The 14,976-nt window shown below is 36.5% G+C and overlaps 1 protein-coding gene across 1 annotated transcript in view; it reads left to right on the forward strand.

Annotated features, from left to right (window-relative positions):
- Nucleotides 1-14,976, forward strand: part of fras1 (Fraser extracellular matrix complex subunit 1) — a 352,266-nt gene that overhangs the window by 117,727 nt on the left and 219,563 nt on the right. Inside the window, exons 8-10 of the mRNA XM_015373599.1 lie at nucleotides 4,872-4,973; nucleotides 8,516-8,707; nucleotides 14,139-14,228. Coding sequence (XP_015229085.1) covers nucleotides 4,872-4,973; nucleotides 8,516-8,707; nucleotides 14,139-14,228 — 384 coding nt within the window. The remainder of the gene's footprint in view (nucleotides 1-4,871; nucleotides 4,974-8,515; nucleotides 8,708-14,138; nucleotides 14,229-14,976) is intronic.

A 14,976-nucleotide genomic window follows, 5' to 3' on the forward strand; every position in this document is an offset into this window, starting at 1 on the left:
GGCGGAACATGGTTTACCCAGAATGCGGTTGTTTGTAGGTGAATGGAGAAACTGACTGCCACTCAGATTTCCTGCGGTATTTGAATGGGTCGTAGTTGAGATTAATCCCTTTCTCAGTGAGAAGCTCAAACGATCTCTTGGGGAAAGTGGATCCAAACCTCCTGTTTGAACCCCAACTAAGTTTGTAGCCCAGTTGATCCTTCCAGGGAGAGAAGGTCAGAAAAATCCAGTTTGCAGGATGACTTCCTGCTGAGAGGCAAAGACAAAACAATGTTAAAACTCAGGTTGACAAGAACTCAGTTTGACTCAGCAAAACTCAGCTTGGCTAGAGTACCCAAAACTGGCAAACACTCTGGCGTCGAGGTAGTGGCAGTCAGCAGCTTAAGAACACTCTGAACACTACGTTGGTTGCTCACAAAGTTTTTCTGGAAGATTACTGCACCCTAGTAGTGATAGCAATGCTACAAACAACGTTATAAATGGATAGATCGAAACAAACAGAGCTGTTTGTCATAGCTTAACTCTGACAAACTAAACTGCGGACTTGAAAAAAAAACATAATGATATGTTTTATTTTCCGTTTATTCCAATGAAGAGGATTCTGTCTTTGACTTCTATTTAATCCTCATCTATTTATTCCCAATATTTCTTATCTCAAAGTTGTGTCCCTGTTTGTGTTTGGTAGGAATGAACAACAACAGGATGCTGAGGGGAGGATTAAACAGTATTTAGAGTCGTAGTAGATCGGTTACCTCAAATAATATCGGTTGGTCGTTATTTATAGCGAGCTGTCACTTAACCGTGAGGCATTGCAGGGTGGCTGGGCTCGGTCAGGCTCTGTTAAGTAGCTGTGTTGGCTTTCACCATCTAGCTTTCTTGTAATTCCTTGGTACTGCCATACAGAGGGCACTATACCTGTTGATGTTTGCTCATTTCTACTTAGGCTCAAAGAGAACAAAACACACTGTTAGGTTATTCTTGGTCTATATAACCATATTTTATCTTGATTATTTTGGTTAGGCATTTAGGCTGCGTTCACACAGCAGCCTGAAGTAACCCAAAACCAATTTTTTTGCCCATATTCAACTTGCATCTGATCTTTTCATGACAGTCTGAACAACACAGATCAGACTTTTTCCAATTTGAACCAGGCCACTTGGCTATGTGGTCCTGGATCCGATACGAATCTGATCTTTTCAAATCCGACCTGTGTCTAAACGGCCAGGACGCATTCATCCGACCTGAACACCATTAATACCCGACAAAGGTCACTATTCTGTGTCAAGAAAACACAACCATGGCGGACGATGATGCGGAGAGTAGTATTTATGTTTATCCATACTGAAAACATTGTGTTTTTAAGGTTGGGAAAGATTGCTAGATGCGCCCCGGCACTACCATCGATGTTTACTTCAGTAAACACTGCGCATGCGGAACATTTGCGTTGTATGACTGCAGTTCACAGAGGAGATCCGAGTCGCATTTATTTGGAAATGTGAACAGCAACGCAAAAAATTCGTATTTCACAAAAAAATCTGATTTGAGCATTATGGCCTGCAGTGTGAACGTAGCCTTAATGTGATTATGCATCTTTATTTAAAGAAACAAAGATGTGTCCATCCATCTTCATCTACCAACTGTAAATATGAGCTAATGAACAGATTTCTAGACCAAGCCTGAACTAGATTTTAAGCTGGTTTGGGGTGTTATATTACACAGGGCTCTTGGGTGGGGGGTCAGGTATGGATCAGGCTTTTTTTTTTTTTTTTTTATTAGGTGGTATAAACTTTCTTTAGATGTGGTGGAGAAAATATGGTTAAACCTATTATCAAATAGAGGAGTTGTAGTTTACTTTTTGTTGGTTGTTTTTTTTTAAAACAAAGAAAGTGAAATGCAGCAAGTGATCAGACACGAGTAGAGCATGCAGTGTGCAAATGAATCACACCATGAGGTGTAATCCACCTGATTTGGAAGCACTCAGGGTGAGGATGATGGAGACCAGCCTGCAGCTGCAGAAGCAGGGAAAGGTAATAGATCAGTCTCTGTCTGCTCTGCTGTGCTACACCCTGCTTGTTAGCTGAACTACAAGCACATCTGGGTAGACTGACTGCGTCTAGAAGCAGTAATACAGTAAATTAATTAATTTTTGACGTTGGGTTTTAAGGTCAGGCTCCAATTGGTTTTGGCTTTATGTCTACTGGCCCGAGTCTGGTGAGCCACTTTGGACACCTCTAACTCAAACCTGCACTCACACCTATAGTTTATTTTGCTCTCCTGTCTGTTGGTAGACATTTTTAAAGGAAATTCCACAGCAAAGTGAGATTCATAACTTATTAAAAAAAAAAAAAAGTTTTTTTTATGTTTTTTTATCTCTTATCTTTCCAAAACATTTTTAAAGAAAGTCCTATTTTGTGCATGTTTTTCCTGACTTGTTATAGATATATTTAATCAGATCTGTTTTGCTGCATTATTCCTCACTGTGACTGTGGATGGAGTACGTCAGTGAATGTTTAAGCAAGTTTCAGGTTGAATATAGATGAATATTCTGATCTCTTTTGATCAACTTGTTCAGAGGAAAGTGCATCATTTTCTCCAAAGTGAGTTTAAATCCTCCTGGAACGTCATAAATCACTCAGGAGGTAATCGACGTTCAAAGAGCATCGCTGGCTTTTGATGTCCTAAATAGTGAAATAATTAGAAATCTCCGAGCTCTGGGTCAATATTTAATCCAGACATTTAACTTTAAAGAGAAACTCATCTAGAATTTAATCTGACATCTATGGGACGGTGACCCCAGTTTTATCCAGATTATAGTTATTAGAGCTGATGCGTTGAAACAGGGAATCAGTCTGGGCTGATATGCGTGAGAATAGGAAACTTTATGCTATTAAATGACTATTTTATATTATAATAGTCTTAATTTCAACATTGCTTCAATGTTTATTTTATGTTTTATTTATTTATTTATTTTTTTTTAATTTATAATAAATTAAACTGGGCCAATATTAACAACTGATGTTTGCTTTCATCTTGTTGCTGTTTGTTTATTTGTTTAGGAAGGCAAGTGAAGGAGATTTTCCATGTAGAATTTGTTTTTTGTATGTGACACTAATAGAGACAGTAATAGGATTGTTGGACTTAAACCAAACCAAAACATTTTTTAGATAGAAACACTATCACCCGCTCATTTTCAACCCCTCCCTTAGAGAGCATTGCAGAGTTTGGGGTCTTTCTTCCATCCATGGGTAGCTGGTGGGGAGGAATTTGATCCTTTGTTTAATTGTGTCTAAAGGGAAGGACAATGTAAAATATATAGAATATCAGTAAACAAAACAGAAATATTAACACGGGATGTTGATATTGAACCAGTTTTCACTTTGATGTATCCAAATTGACGATGCTTTTGCCAGCACTGTTCTCGTTATTGTTTGAAAGGGAACATAAATCACCAGGTCTAGCTGTGAATCGATTTAAAGACCAATTTAAACCAGATGAATACATTGCTTCTCTCTCCATGACCTGTTAAAATAAGGCTGAAATAAGGCACTCTTAGAAAAATACTGAAAAGTCATTTTTTCTTCTCAGACACTGCAACGAATAAAAGAAGCACACATCCAAAAATATAAAAAAAGTCATTCAGTATTTCTTATGTGATATTATATACATTTGAAATAGATATGTGAGATAAATAAAATTACAGCTTTGTAACTGAATGTCTTAATTTATTTAATTTAAATAGTTATTAATTAGGAAAATCTAACTTAATCAATGAAAGGTTTCCTTAATCAGGGATTAAGAAAAATATGACAGCTTCTCATTTCTTGTAACACATGAAATTATGAGATGAGGCTCATTTCTACTAAATAACCTTAACATTTAATTTTTTTATACAGCAGTTGGATTTTGAATTTTAAATAATTGATATTAACATAAATTCATGATATTCTGCATATGCCATCATGAGTAAAAAAAAACCCTTGCAATATCTGTAATTATTTAATGTATCCCTTCATCTCATTAGTTCTATAAAAATGTTCAAAGCTTTGTGCACATCTTTCTGACCTGTCCTCTGTCTTCCTTGGTCTTCATGTGACTCTTTGCTCTCCAGGAAAACCTCTGAGGCCCAAAAACAAACATCTGCATTTTTAAATCACACATAGGTGAATTATTAAGGCCAGATTTTATCTACATGTAGGGAAGCAGAATACATTTTCTGCCACCTTATAAATGTGCACCCTATTTGTCTCGATCTAACAAATAAAATTCAGACTAAACATAAAATCTTACTGCTTTGTGTTAAAATGTAATAAAGAAGGTGAAAAACTTTGCAAGGCTCTTTTAATTCTGTTTGAAGGTGTTTATTATGTTTATGTCTCGCCAAAATACATCAGTTTTAATACACCTGGGTCATTTGTGATTAAAAGCATAAAATCATCAAAATCTCAGCTGAATATCCTTGTTCAAGGTAAACTTACAGCTCGCTGTAGAGATGATCCTCACCCTGAAGCAGACACCGATTTCCCTTCAGGGATTATATTCTTCACGTCTGGCCTTGGAATACCCGAGGGAAGGATTTGTTAAGGTCAAACCAAATCTTTTAATAAAAATTCCCGTTTTACATTCACCACTGACTATTATTTCTGCACTTTTTATTATTTCAGGCATGACAAAACACAAAGCAGGGGGATAAATTAAGGTTTATTAGTCTCCATTTTGATTACCTTTTAATCTTCAAAACAGAAAGGATTTATTTGACTTTTATGGGTTGGCTTCGTGTTTGAACAATTTTCAAAGGAAGGAACCTCACTGGAGTTTAATAGATTTTTTAAAATTTAAACTCAATCTAAATGTGCGTCTGTGTGTCTCTGCAGCACGGGGAGCAGTGGCAGAAGGACGCCTGCACCACATGTGTGTGCGACAAGGGTCAGTCGAAATGCCACACAACCACCTGTCAGCCAGTCCTCTGTGACAAGGTGGGCAATCACACACGCACACACATGAATGTTTGCTGTCTTTCATTTGCCAGGGCTTTGTTCTGACACCTGTTCACGCTGTTTGTGGAGTTTCTTTCACCCAAGAGGGAAACCAGGACTTGCCCATTCCCAGTCTTCACTGTTTAGTCGTCCTGAAACCCAAAACAGGAAGTCTATAAAGCTGAAATGTAAATATATACATCAAGGAGGTTTGCATAATATTCCCAAAACGGAGGCGAGAACCCACTGTGCAGCTCTGTAAACAGTTTTACAGCAACACAGCATGACAAGTGCAATTACCTAAACACTTACCCACACACACTCCAACACACAATGCATGCACAAAATATCCACATGGGCTGACATTTAATCCTTAATTGCATGCAAATTTCATCTTGCAGCTTCTTTAGTTTGCTGGAACTGTTGGTGGAGTCACAGGGGACCAAACAACACAACACACTCTGGTGTATTGACTGCTATTCATTTCACCATCTGCGTTCATTTCTAAACCTAAACACCTACCAGAACCTTGTCTATTAAGAGTTCTAGATATTCCTAGTCATAACCAAAACTTTATATACCCAATGTAAAACTAAAGCTAATTGCTAACTCTAATAAGGTGGTTAATTAGGACTGGGCTTTGTCCACAATAAGCTCATCTGTACTGTAAAGGTTAAAACACTAAAGAAGGTCTTAAATGGGCAATTTAAGCAGGTAAACAAATAGTGTATACAGAAAACTACCACACAGCAAAGCATTAAATGGGTTGACAAGTAGTTACAGGTAACTGTTCTCTTACATAAAATATCAGAAAACACATCTGAATTTCAACTTAATTCATAATCTTAATTTCCAGCTAAAAAAATATATATATATATATATTTTATTATTTTATTCCTTTTATTCCTCTGGAGCAAAATAAAGTTTTTCAACTGGAAGTAGCATTGTATTTGATTATGCTGTAGATTTACTCTGTTAAAGATGGAGGATTGGTCTAAATATTGGGTTGCTTTATTAAAGTTAATATTGGATTGCTTAATTAAAATAAAAATAGAAAATTTACAAAACCTTCAAATGTCCCTTTAAGGAAGGAGAGAACTTAAAGAAGAGGTTTTAAGTATCTTTTTGTGCTGTGAAGTGAAGGGATAATGGACCTTTTTCAGTGGGTTGCTTGAATCTGGAGCTACACATTGTGTACTGGGCGATTTGGTAGAAAGATTTTAAATAACACCAACTTAAAAATAACGACACAAGTGACTTAAATCCGCATTTGCTATATAGGGACTATAGTTGCTTCTTCTCTGCATTGAAATAAATCAAGTGATGATTGGTAAAGATTCATCTGGGATGATGGGCACTATATGTTCTTGCTGGCCTCAGAAGCCTGTGGGATTTCACCAGGAATAGAGAGTTTGGCTGTGGAGAGAAATGTCTCTTCTCTTATAGACTCTATACAATTTTTGTGAATATCTTAGAATTTTCCAGTTAAATATTTATGAAGTACTTTTTCCAAGTGTTGGTAAGTTCTTAAAGGATAGGTGGATGGATGGATGATGGATGGATGGATGGATGGATGGATGGATGGATGGATGGATGGATGGAGAATAGGTGGATGGATGGATGGATGTTATTCCGGATTAGCCCTTCCTTCCGTCCCTTTGCATTGTCCCCGTGTCTCCAGGCAAGATCAACTTGTGCAGAGAGAAGCAGCTTTGACTAGTGGAGGACATATTTCCTGCTTCAGTGCTCTGCAGAGGGTGTGTGGGAGTCTGTGAGAAAACAATCAGCTCTGTGTGTTTGCCTCAACAAAGGAACATGTCACTCATAGGGCAAAGTTTGTCCTTCTGGATTTTAGAGTTTTGATAGGAGCTGAGGTTTGTTGCACAGATTCATTTGATTTTGCCATAAAGTTTTTTTTTCTTTTTTTTTTTCTTATGATGATATTTAAATGATTCACATTGAACTGTCTGGTTTTCTTTGCACACCAGGATGTTTGTTACCTATATTTAATCAAACAAATTCAGAGATTGTTTGGGAAATCAGGAGCTGTCTGTTGAAGCAACTCCACTAGGGTTTGTAATCTTTTTTGTAGTTCCATCTCTTATATTATATCACGGTGGTGGTTCTTAAGTTCAGTGTCCTTGCTTCCTATTTAGTTTTTTATTTCGATGCACACTTGGACTCTGCATCCTCCACATTCACTGGCAGCCCTGGAAATATGTGTGAAAAGCTTCAAAACAAATGCATCCTCTGTTGCAGCAGCAAAATCCCATATTAAAAAATTTACATAATCACTGATGCCAAAATTATTATTTAATTTGATTCTATGATAACAATGGATTTTTTAAGCAGTACAGCTATCAAGTATACATAAACCAAATTAAAACTGATCCAGCTGCATTTGGTATTTATTAAAGTGTAAATCCCAGAGGCGTTGTCCTCAGGAGCTGTTTGCAGAGGCTGTTTAATGGATTCATAGTAGTGCTGTGAAAAGAATTGTTTTCTTTACAAATTTCTTATATTTTCTGGGCATTTTCTTTTGCACTTAAATCTTTGAGGCCATAGAACTAAATTAATTATGGAATTAGGATACAAGCAATTTTTAAAAGATTTTACTTTATCAAGCAGGCAAAGGAACATTTTTGATAAAAAAAAACGTTGTTAACTTTAATTAAAAATAAATATTTCAAAATCTGAGCTCAACCACACAAAATGACCTGATTTATATCTAACCTTCGGAAAAAATACATGATTTACATAGAACCACTCTGATGGCTGGACGATCTTCAGAAATCAAACAATAATCTTAAAAACAAAAAATAGTTGAAAAAAAGTAATGGACATCTTGCGAGGCAACCCAAAATCCACAACTGGTGAAAACATGAAGTGTTGGTGAAGCTTCCCCAGAGAACCTTCATAAGCAAGACCCTTAGCCCCATATTGCTCCCCACAAGCTGCAAGCAGCTTACTGCCTACTTGTTCCTAAGCATTGGCCAAATCGAGAGAAAAAAAATTGTGGGAAGAAGCAGTTGCATCTGAACTGAATACATACATGTCCAGGTAGAAACTCAATGCACACAGAACCGAGGCTGGGATTGAAAAACCTTCTTGTTCAAAGGCAGTAGTCTTACCAACTCTGCCCTTGATAGAAACCAAAATCACCACATCAGAAGAAAAAAAAATGACAACACTAAAAAGCATCCATCTTTTCTTTGTAACCATGCTTATCAAAATACCCTGACACTGAAGACTCTTCTTCCTGATATCTCACATTTTCAGCTGTTGCAGAGTTACTTCACTGTTGTCAGTAAATCTGCTCTCTTCAGCACTTTGAAATAAAGCTATAAGAACAGATGATGGTCTAAACTGTGTTTTCCCAATGATGCAATACAAACTTTTGAGACCCTTATCTTCCCTCTGCCCGAAGACATTATGAGCAGAAAAGAAGCCTTTCTCTGAGCATCTCAGCTTTCTTTGTCCCTTCTAACGGTTCATTTTTTCTTTTTCTTTATTTATGAAAATCAGTTCTTGTTTCTTTGCAGGGTCTGACTAAAGTGAGGCGGGCTGGTCAGTGTTGTGAGGAATGTGCTCCTGCCAAAGGAAGCTGTCTTTACCAAGATACAATTCGTTACCATGGAGACATGTGGAATGGCACTGGATGCGAGTTCTGCACCTGTAACCGAGGTCAAGTCGTCTGTCTGAGGGCAGAATGTGGTCGTGTTGAATGCCCACAGGTGAGCCAGAAGGAAGGAGGTGTTCAATATCAGTAGCAGTTGTGAGAAACCTCTAAGGTGGACTTTTTTTTGGGAAACTGGAGTTAAGAAATTATTAAAAAAGAGCTTAGTTTCATGAAGCAGGTTTAAGAAACTCCAACTTAAATCCTCTACTCTGAATTGATCCAGCTGAAGGTTAGAAACTCTGAGTTTCACAACAGCTGCTGTGAGTTATTTTAATTAACTCTGAGTAGGTCGACTCGGAGTTGAGAACCTGTGTAATAGGTATGAAAAGCCATTATAAGTGGAGCCCGTATTCGACGAGTCACCTTGACAGCGGGCAACAGGAAGTGCCTATTTCACACCACTGGAACTAGAGATTTGAATGCAGAAATGAAAGAAAATAATTGGTAGAAGTGTTTAAAAGACAGAACAAAGGTGCTACAGATGCAAAGGAGAGGGATATGGTGAAGAAGAAAATTGCTGCTTGAGTTAATACGCAAGTTTATATGAAGTTCGCTATGATAGGCTGTTTTAGATTTGATTAAAAGCAATCTCCTCTTTGTTGTTCCATTTTTAGATCACTAAAATAGATTTTTTTATGGTCAAAATCACATTGCTAGTCATAATTGTAATAATAGATTTTCAAAATTGCATTTTTGCAGCAGAAACTGAATTTTAGAAAGTGAAAAAAAAACTAAATATGTATTTCTGATGTCCTAAATATGTTTCCCTATGAGCAAAATTGAGATCTGAAATGTATTTGTAGCCAGCCAGAATGTTTATTTTAGATATGAAGAATGTCTCACAGGGAAAACTAGTTTACTGCTTGAATGGTATTGGACTGATATATTATATTTAGCTGAAATGTCACAGGGGAGAACCAGGAGTATAAAAACCTTGTTCAAACAGGTAGGACCTATGCATCATCTCACTGGGTTCCTCCCTTGTTAAAGAAGTCAATGCTATAAATGTGGGAACGGAGGTCGTGGATGTTTTTGATGGATTGTGAGGTGAAACGATAGCGCTAATAAAAATACCTGAATATGAAAGGACATCTATGCGCACTCTGAGAGCCCTCCCCCGATACATATTTAGATATCTGTGAATAGTTGCTGCTCATCCTTGAATTGGATCCTCTTTAAATGGGAAATGCAGTGTTTTTATTTTTTACACCTAATGTGTCTACCAGAACGAGTGAATGATTTCCTTTTTATTGTTTGAACAAAACTATGTCGAAACTCTGCTGATTAAATCAGGAAATAAACCAATGTGATTGGCTTTAAGGAGGGCGGAGACAGAGTAAACTCTGAGTTCATTGAACAAAACCTGATCCTTACCAGGTTAGCTCTGTGGAGAATGTTACTACGGTAACCAAAACAGAGGTTGAGGAAACTCCCTTCGTTAAATGGAAAACTCAGGGTTTCCCTGATTTCAGGTTTACAAAACTTAGAGTTTTCAGTAAACCTTTTTCAGGCCCCAGGACTTTACCTTATTTGGTTTGTGGAAAGCAATATGGTGTTTTCTACTTTTAGGGCTTTTTCAAACAAGGTTAAAAACAAAACATCGTCTATCTAAAGAGCGTCACTACAGATTACCCAATCTTCAGGCTGAGAGGTTTCTTTTACATCAACTACTGTATGAAGCTAAAACACATAGCTGTGACACACTCCTATCAGGCTGAAAAGACTGTGTTGAAGTGGCCAAGTGGGAGGAGGAGTTTTCTTGAAATCCAAAAGTTGTGGGCAAGACACCTAACCCCAAACTGTCTATCGTCGTCCATACAGAAGGTGGATGGAAGGATCCATCCATCGCAGTTAGGGAGGAAGACCAAAACAGTCAGTAAGGATGAGGTGGGAGGGTAGAGAGATGCTGGGTGAAAGGTGAGGGACGGGGAATGAACATTTGGAGAGTGAGAGAATGATTTGAATAGAGGAACTAAATATAAAGGCTGTGCATTTAGAGTTGCAGATTATGGCCTTATAAGAGTTCACAAACTGAATTCACCAAATAGACATGGTCTGATCTTTTTATGCAGTAAGTGTTTAAATGAGGGGTGATGCCTCACTCAGTGCTTTGCTGATTTTTAAAAAATGTTTCTCATTAAAATACACAACTTTTAGACTCTGATGGCCTGTTGAAGATAGTTTCTTTTAGATCTGAAATTTATTTTTCCCTTCTCCCGTCCCTTGTTTAAAAGGGTATTAAATGCCTAGTCAAAAAAAGACAAAAAAATCCATTTGATTAGGATATAAGGTTATATACGGTTATGTAGGCCAAGTGCCTGTGTTCTGTTTGAGCCTAAATAGAATTTCAGCACCAGGTTCGACAAGCAAACATAGAATAACTTATCTAACTTGCTAAACTCAATTGCTTTGGCTTGTTTACCAAATTTGCATAAGTGCGATGTTGTACCTCAAGTGAAATGGTGATGTTATAGTATATATACACACATAACAACTTTATTTACTAACAAAGTGAGCAAAAGCAATGTATGAAACACAAAAATGACAACTATATGCCACTAAAATGCAGTAATTTTTCAGAAAAACACAGTTAAAAGTCCTACAAATTTTGATCTACTGTGAGGGTAATAAGTTTACTGTATAAGTAATATTGGTGTTGGTGAGTAATGTAATTTAGAGATTTTTAATCACTGCTTCACAGTTTTGGTGCTTACACCTCTTGGCTCAATAAATCTAAAACGAATGTAGTGCTGATATTTTATGAGAGTTTAGCAGATTAATGTGTTTGTCAAACAATGCAAAAATAATTGGTCTCTACAGTAATATTGGACAACTTTGTTCTTCAATTTGATTTGAGAAATTCTGAAAAGGTAGTTGAGGTTTTTTGACCTAATAGCTGTAAAATAATCTTGTTGGCTTGGTGGTCCTTGTGCATGTGTTGATCTTAACTTGAGGGTGTTCAGCTGAGTCTTTAACCCCAATGTGATTAAACGCCATATTCAGTTTAAATCTGCTGAATCAGGATTAACCATGAAAGCTAATGGAAAGTCCTTCTCACTATAATGTGACCCAAAAATCCCATTTCCTGACTCTAAAAGGTTCCTACAGAGTTAATGGAAGCTGTCTTAGTTATTTTCTTCACGTGTTCCTACATTTTCAAGATTCTGCCTGTAGATATCGCCAGACTGGCTGGAACTGGAGTAGGAATATTCATTAAAGGTTATAGGGTTGTCACAGATAATCACTTAGTCAAGACGCAGTAAATTGAAAGACAAGATGGAACTAATGAGAAGAAGTGAAGCCTTAAAATGTGCAGCTTGGTCCAAAAAAAGGAATTAACGTGACAGCTACAAGGCTAACCTTCTGTGCTTCCCATATAATGATCTTATTATGTGGAATCAGCTTCAAATTAAAACAGAGACCTCATCTGTTAATTAAGACTCTTAAGATAGCTAGGAATGCTGGAGAGGTTTAGGCAAATTCAAAAACTCTTTAAGGTCAGTAACTGGTGTTTCTGTTATTTATTCTGAATTTCTGCTTCAAGGTGGGCAGGAATGGAGGAGGTTTAATCATATTGCTTTAATGTTCCTCCCTGGGGACCCTATAAAACCCCATTAATCATGCTATATCGCCATAATTTAAGCTGTTAAGTGTCATTAACTGTAAGTAGCATAACTGGCATGTGTCCAGCCCTGAAATGAACAAGGTCACTTTGCTAAGAAGATCATAGCTATTTAGCTTTCACCTTGTGTGTGTGTGTGTGCACCATTGTTAGTAACAGTTCAGAGAAGGTTATGGGTTTATTGACATCTTTGAGTCAGTAGGCCGAAAAAAGGGCTAACATTTATCGTTAGGTTTATGATCCTTCAACTTTTGACGTTACGTTCCACAGACTGAGCACATTGTTTGAGTCTTTGACATGCGAGCAACCTTGAAAGGTGAGAGAAAAGACAAAGAACAACGCAAAATTTTTAAAGTAATGTGAACAAGTTTTTGTTTGCCTATTCTATATCTACAGCAATTATTAGTCAAAAATATAAGTTAATGACAATATGTGCTTTAAATGTAAGAAAAACTGTAAAAATAAATTTCAAATCCTCATATTTACAATTCAGAACAGTGAAGATTTAAATAATTTTTACAGTTTCACCACAGAGTGTAACCTTAGCAAACTAAACAAAACATTCTGATACTGATATTTATTGATATTTACAGAAGATTGACATAAATGAGATCATTAATAGTGCCAGGTTGGACAAACTATCCAAATGTTCATGAATTTGAATCCTAACAACTTTTGGGCAGGATACTCATCAGCTGTGGCATAGCATGTGTAAAATGTTCCTAGAAGTTTATTATTTTAATTATTACTTTTTTAAAATTACTGCATTCTTAATCATTGATTAAGGACAGTCTATAACTAATAAAACAATTTTTTGTTTGTGTGTCATTGCTTTTATTTTCATTGTTTGAAAGATTTTCTCCCAGCAATTGAAATCTATTCTATTTAGTGTTTAGTAGTAAACCAGCTTAGCAGCACAGTATTTTTAGCTACCAGTAAATGAGCAAAAAAAAACTTTCTTATTAGCTATAATAAATCTATGCATGTATCATTATTGGAAAATCTGCAGAGATCATGACATAATCTGGTTACCTAGGCGATCACTGAACAGTAAACTAGGATGCTCGCTGTTTTAACTAATCTCTGTTTATCAGGGCTTACAGTTTCTTATTTGTTTCTATCACAAAAAGAATAGTTTTCCCCCCCCACATTTTCAGAGGAGAGCTACTTGTCTTGTGTCGATATATATTAACTAGCATGTTAATAATCAACATTTTAGTTATGTTATAGGTGTAAACATTCTGCATTTTGTTATATACACTCATTCTGAAAAAAAGTGGAAAATACTTGCTTCATAAATGTTTTGTGGGGATCAAAATGTTTCAGTGTTATTCTATGAGTCAAATAGTAAAGCAAAGCATAAAAGCATTTGGCACAATTTGGCACATTTGGAGAGGTTTTGGAGACACTGGTGAAACCAAAAGTTCAAAACTCCACAGCTCTGGAACTATTGGAGCTAGAGGTCTGAGATTTTCTGCATTTGTGGTTGACATGATGTAGAACAAATGTAATAAAATGAGACCTGCCTTTTCTCAAGCATGTCTTTATTACTGCTGTTAAAAAAAGACCTATCATTTTTGAGAATAAAAAAAACAACTTTGAGTCATGTTTAAGCTGATGCAGCTTGTTCTACTCACCTAATTTATCCATTCAGAAACTAGATGGTGTTAGCTTTCAAATAATGTGTTGCACATGTAATTTGGGCTTACACTTCCTAAGTTATTTGCTTTTCCATTTAGGTTTGCAAAATAGGAGAGAATTTCCCAAAATGAGGTGGATGCTGATTTTACAATAAATGAATGTACTGGAATAATCAGGACTGAGTACATTTTGAAATGTCCCTTCCTTTTAATTCTGTTTTTAGGATTCAGAGCTTGTTCATCTGCCAGGAAAGTGCTGTCCTGAATGTTCGTCAGTGAAACCCTCCTGCCTCTATGAGGGGAAATCTTTCAAGGTACCACTTTCTGCTTTGTGGCTCATTCAAGTATAAAAGTTTTTTTGAAATGTTTGTAGTTAACATCAGAGCGGCTAAAGGAAGAAAAATACATACGGTTTAAGTTTAAAGTATTTTTATACTTTCAGGAGAAAAAGAAAACATCTGAAGTGCTATATTTAAAGTTAGCACATAGCCAAATAATTATAATAATTCTGTCACTGCCAAGAAAAACGACCAAGTTTTATGGTTTGTTTTTGTAACATTCTGAGCATTTTGCCGTTGATCCTGAAGGATTTCCTGGATTTCATTTATGACATGAAAAAACTGATTTTAGAGCTGAGGTTATATGACAGTGTCATTAAGGATCAAATTATACAAACCCAAGACATCTATGAAAGGCAGGAGGATGCAACTGAACCCATAAATGGGAGCTATAACCATTAAAATTGTATTGCTGTTTGTTCCCCTAAAGGAATTATTTCACCAGTAGTATGAAAAACTAAAAGATGGATGCTTTTGTAGCAAAATAATTAGTGGTTTGAATACATAAAAGATCTTTGGATTACAGTCTGGAAAGATGCTTTAGAATAATAACCCACAATATCCAAGTGTCATGGTTGGTTTAGGGATTAAACCCACATGCAGAACACCACTGGAGACTGATAAAAAGTTCAACAGAGTTTATTGAAAGATTTCACAATATTAACAAGGACTGGATTCAGGAAACTGGTCTGGGCAGGATTCTCTGGCGTCTGCAGAGACGGAT

This window comes from Cyprinodon variegatus, unplaced genomic scaffold (assembly GCF_000732505.1).
Source record: "Cyprinodon variegatus isolate N-32 unplaced genomic scaffold, C_variegatus-1.0 Scaffold89, whole genome shotgun sequence".
Lineage (NCBI taxonomy): Eukaryota > Metazoa > Chordata > Actinopteri > Cyprinodontiformes > Cyprinodontidae > Cyprinodon > Cyprinodon variegatus.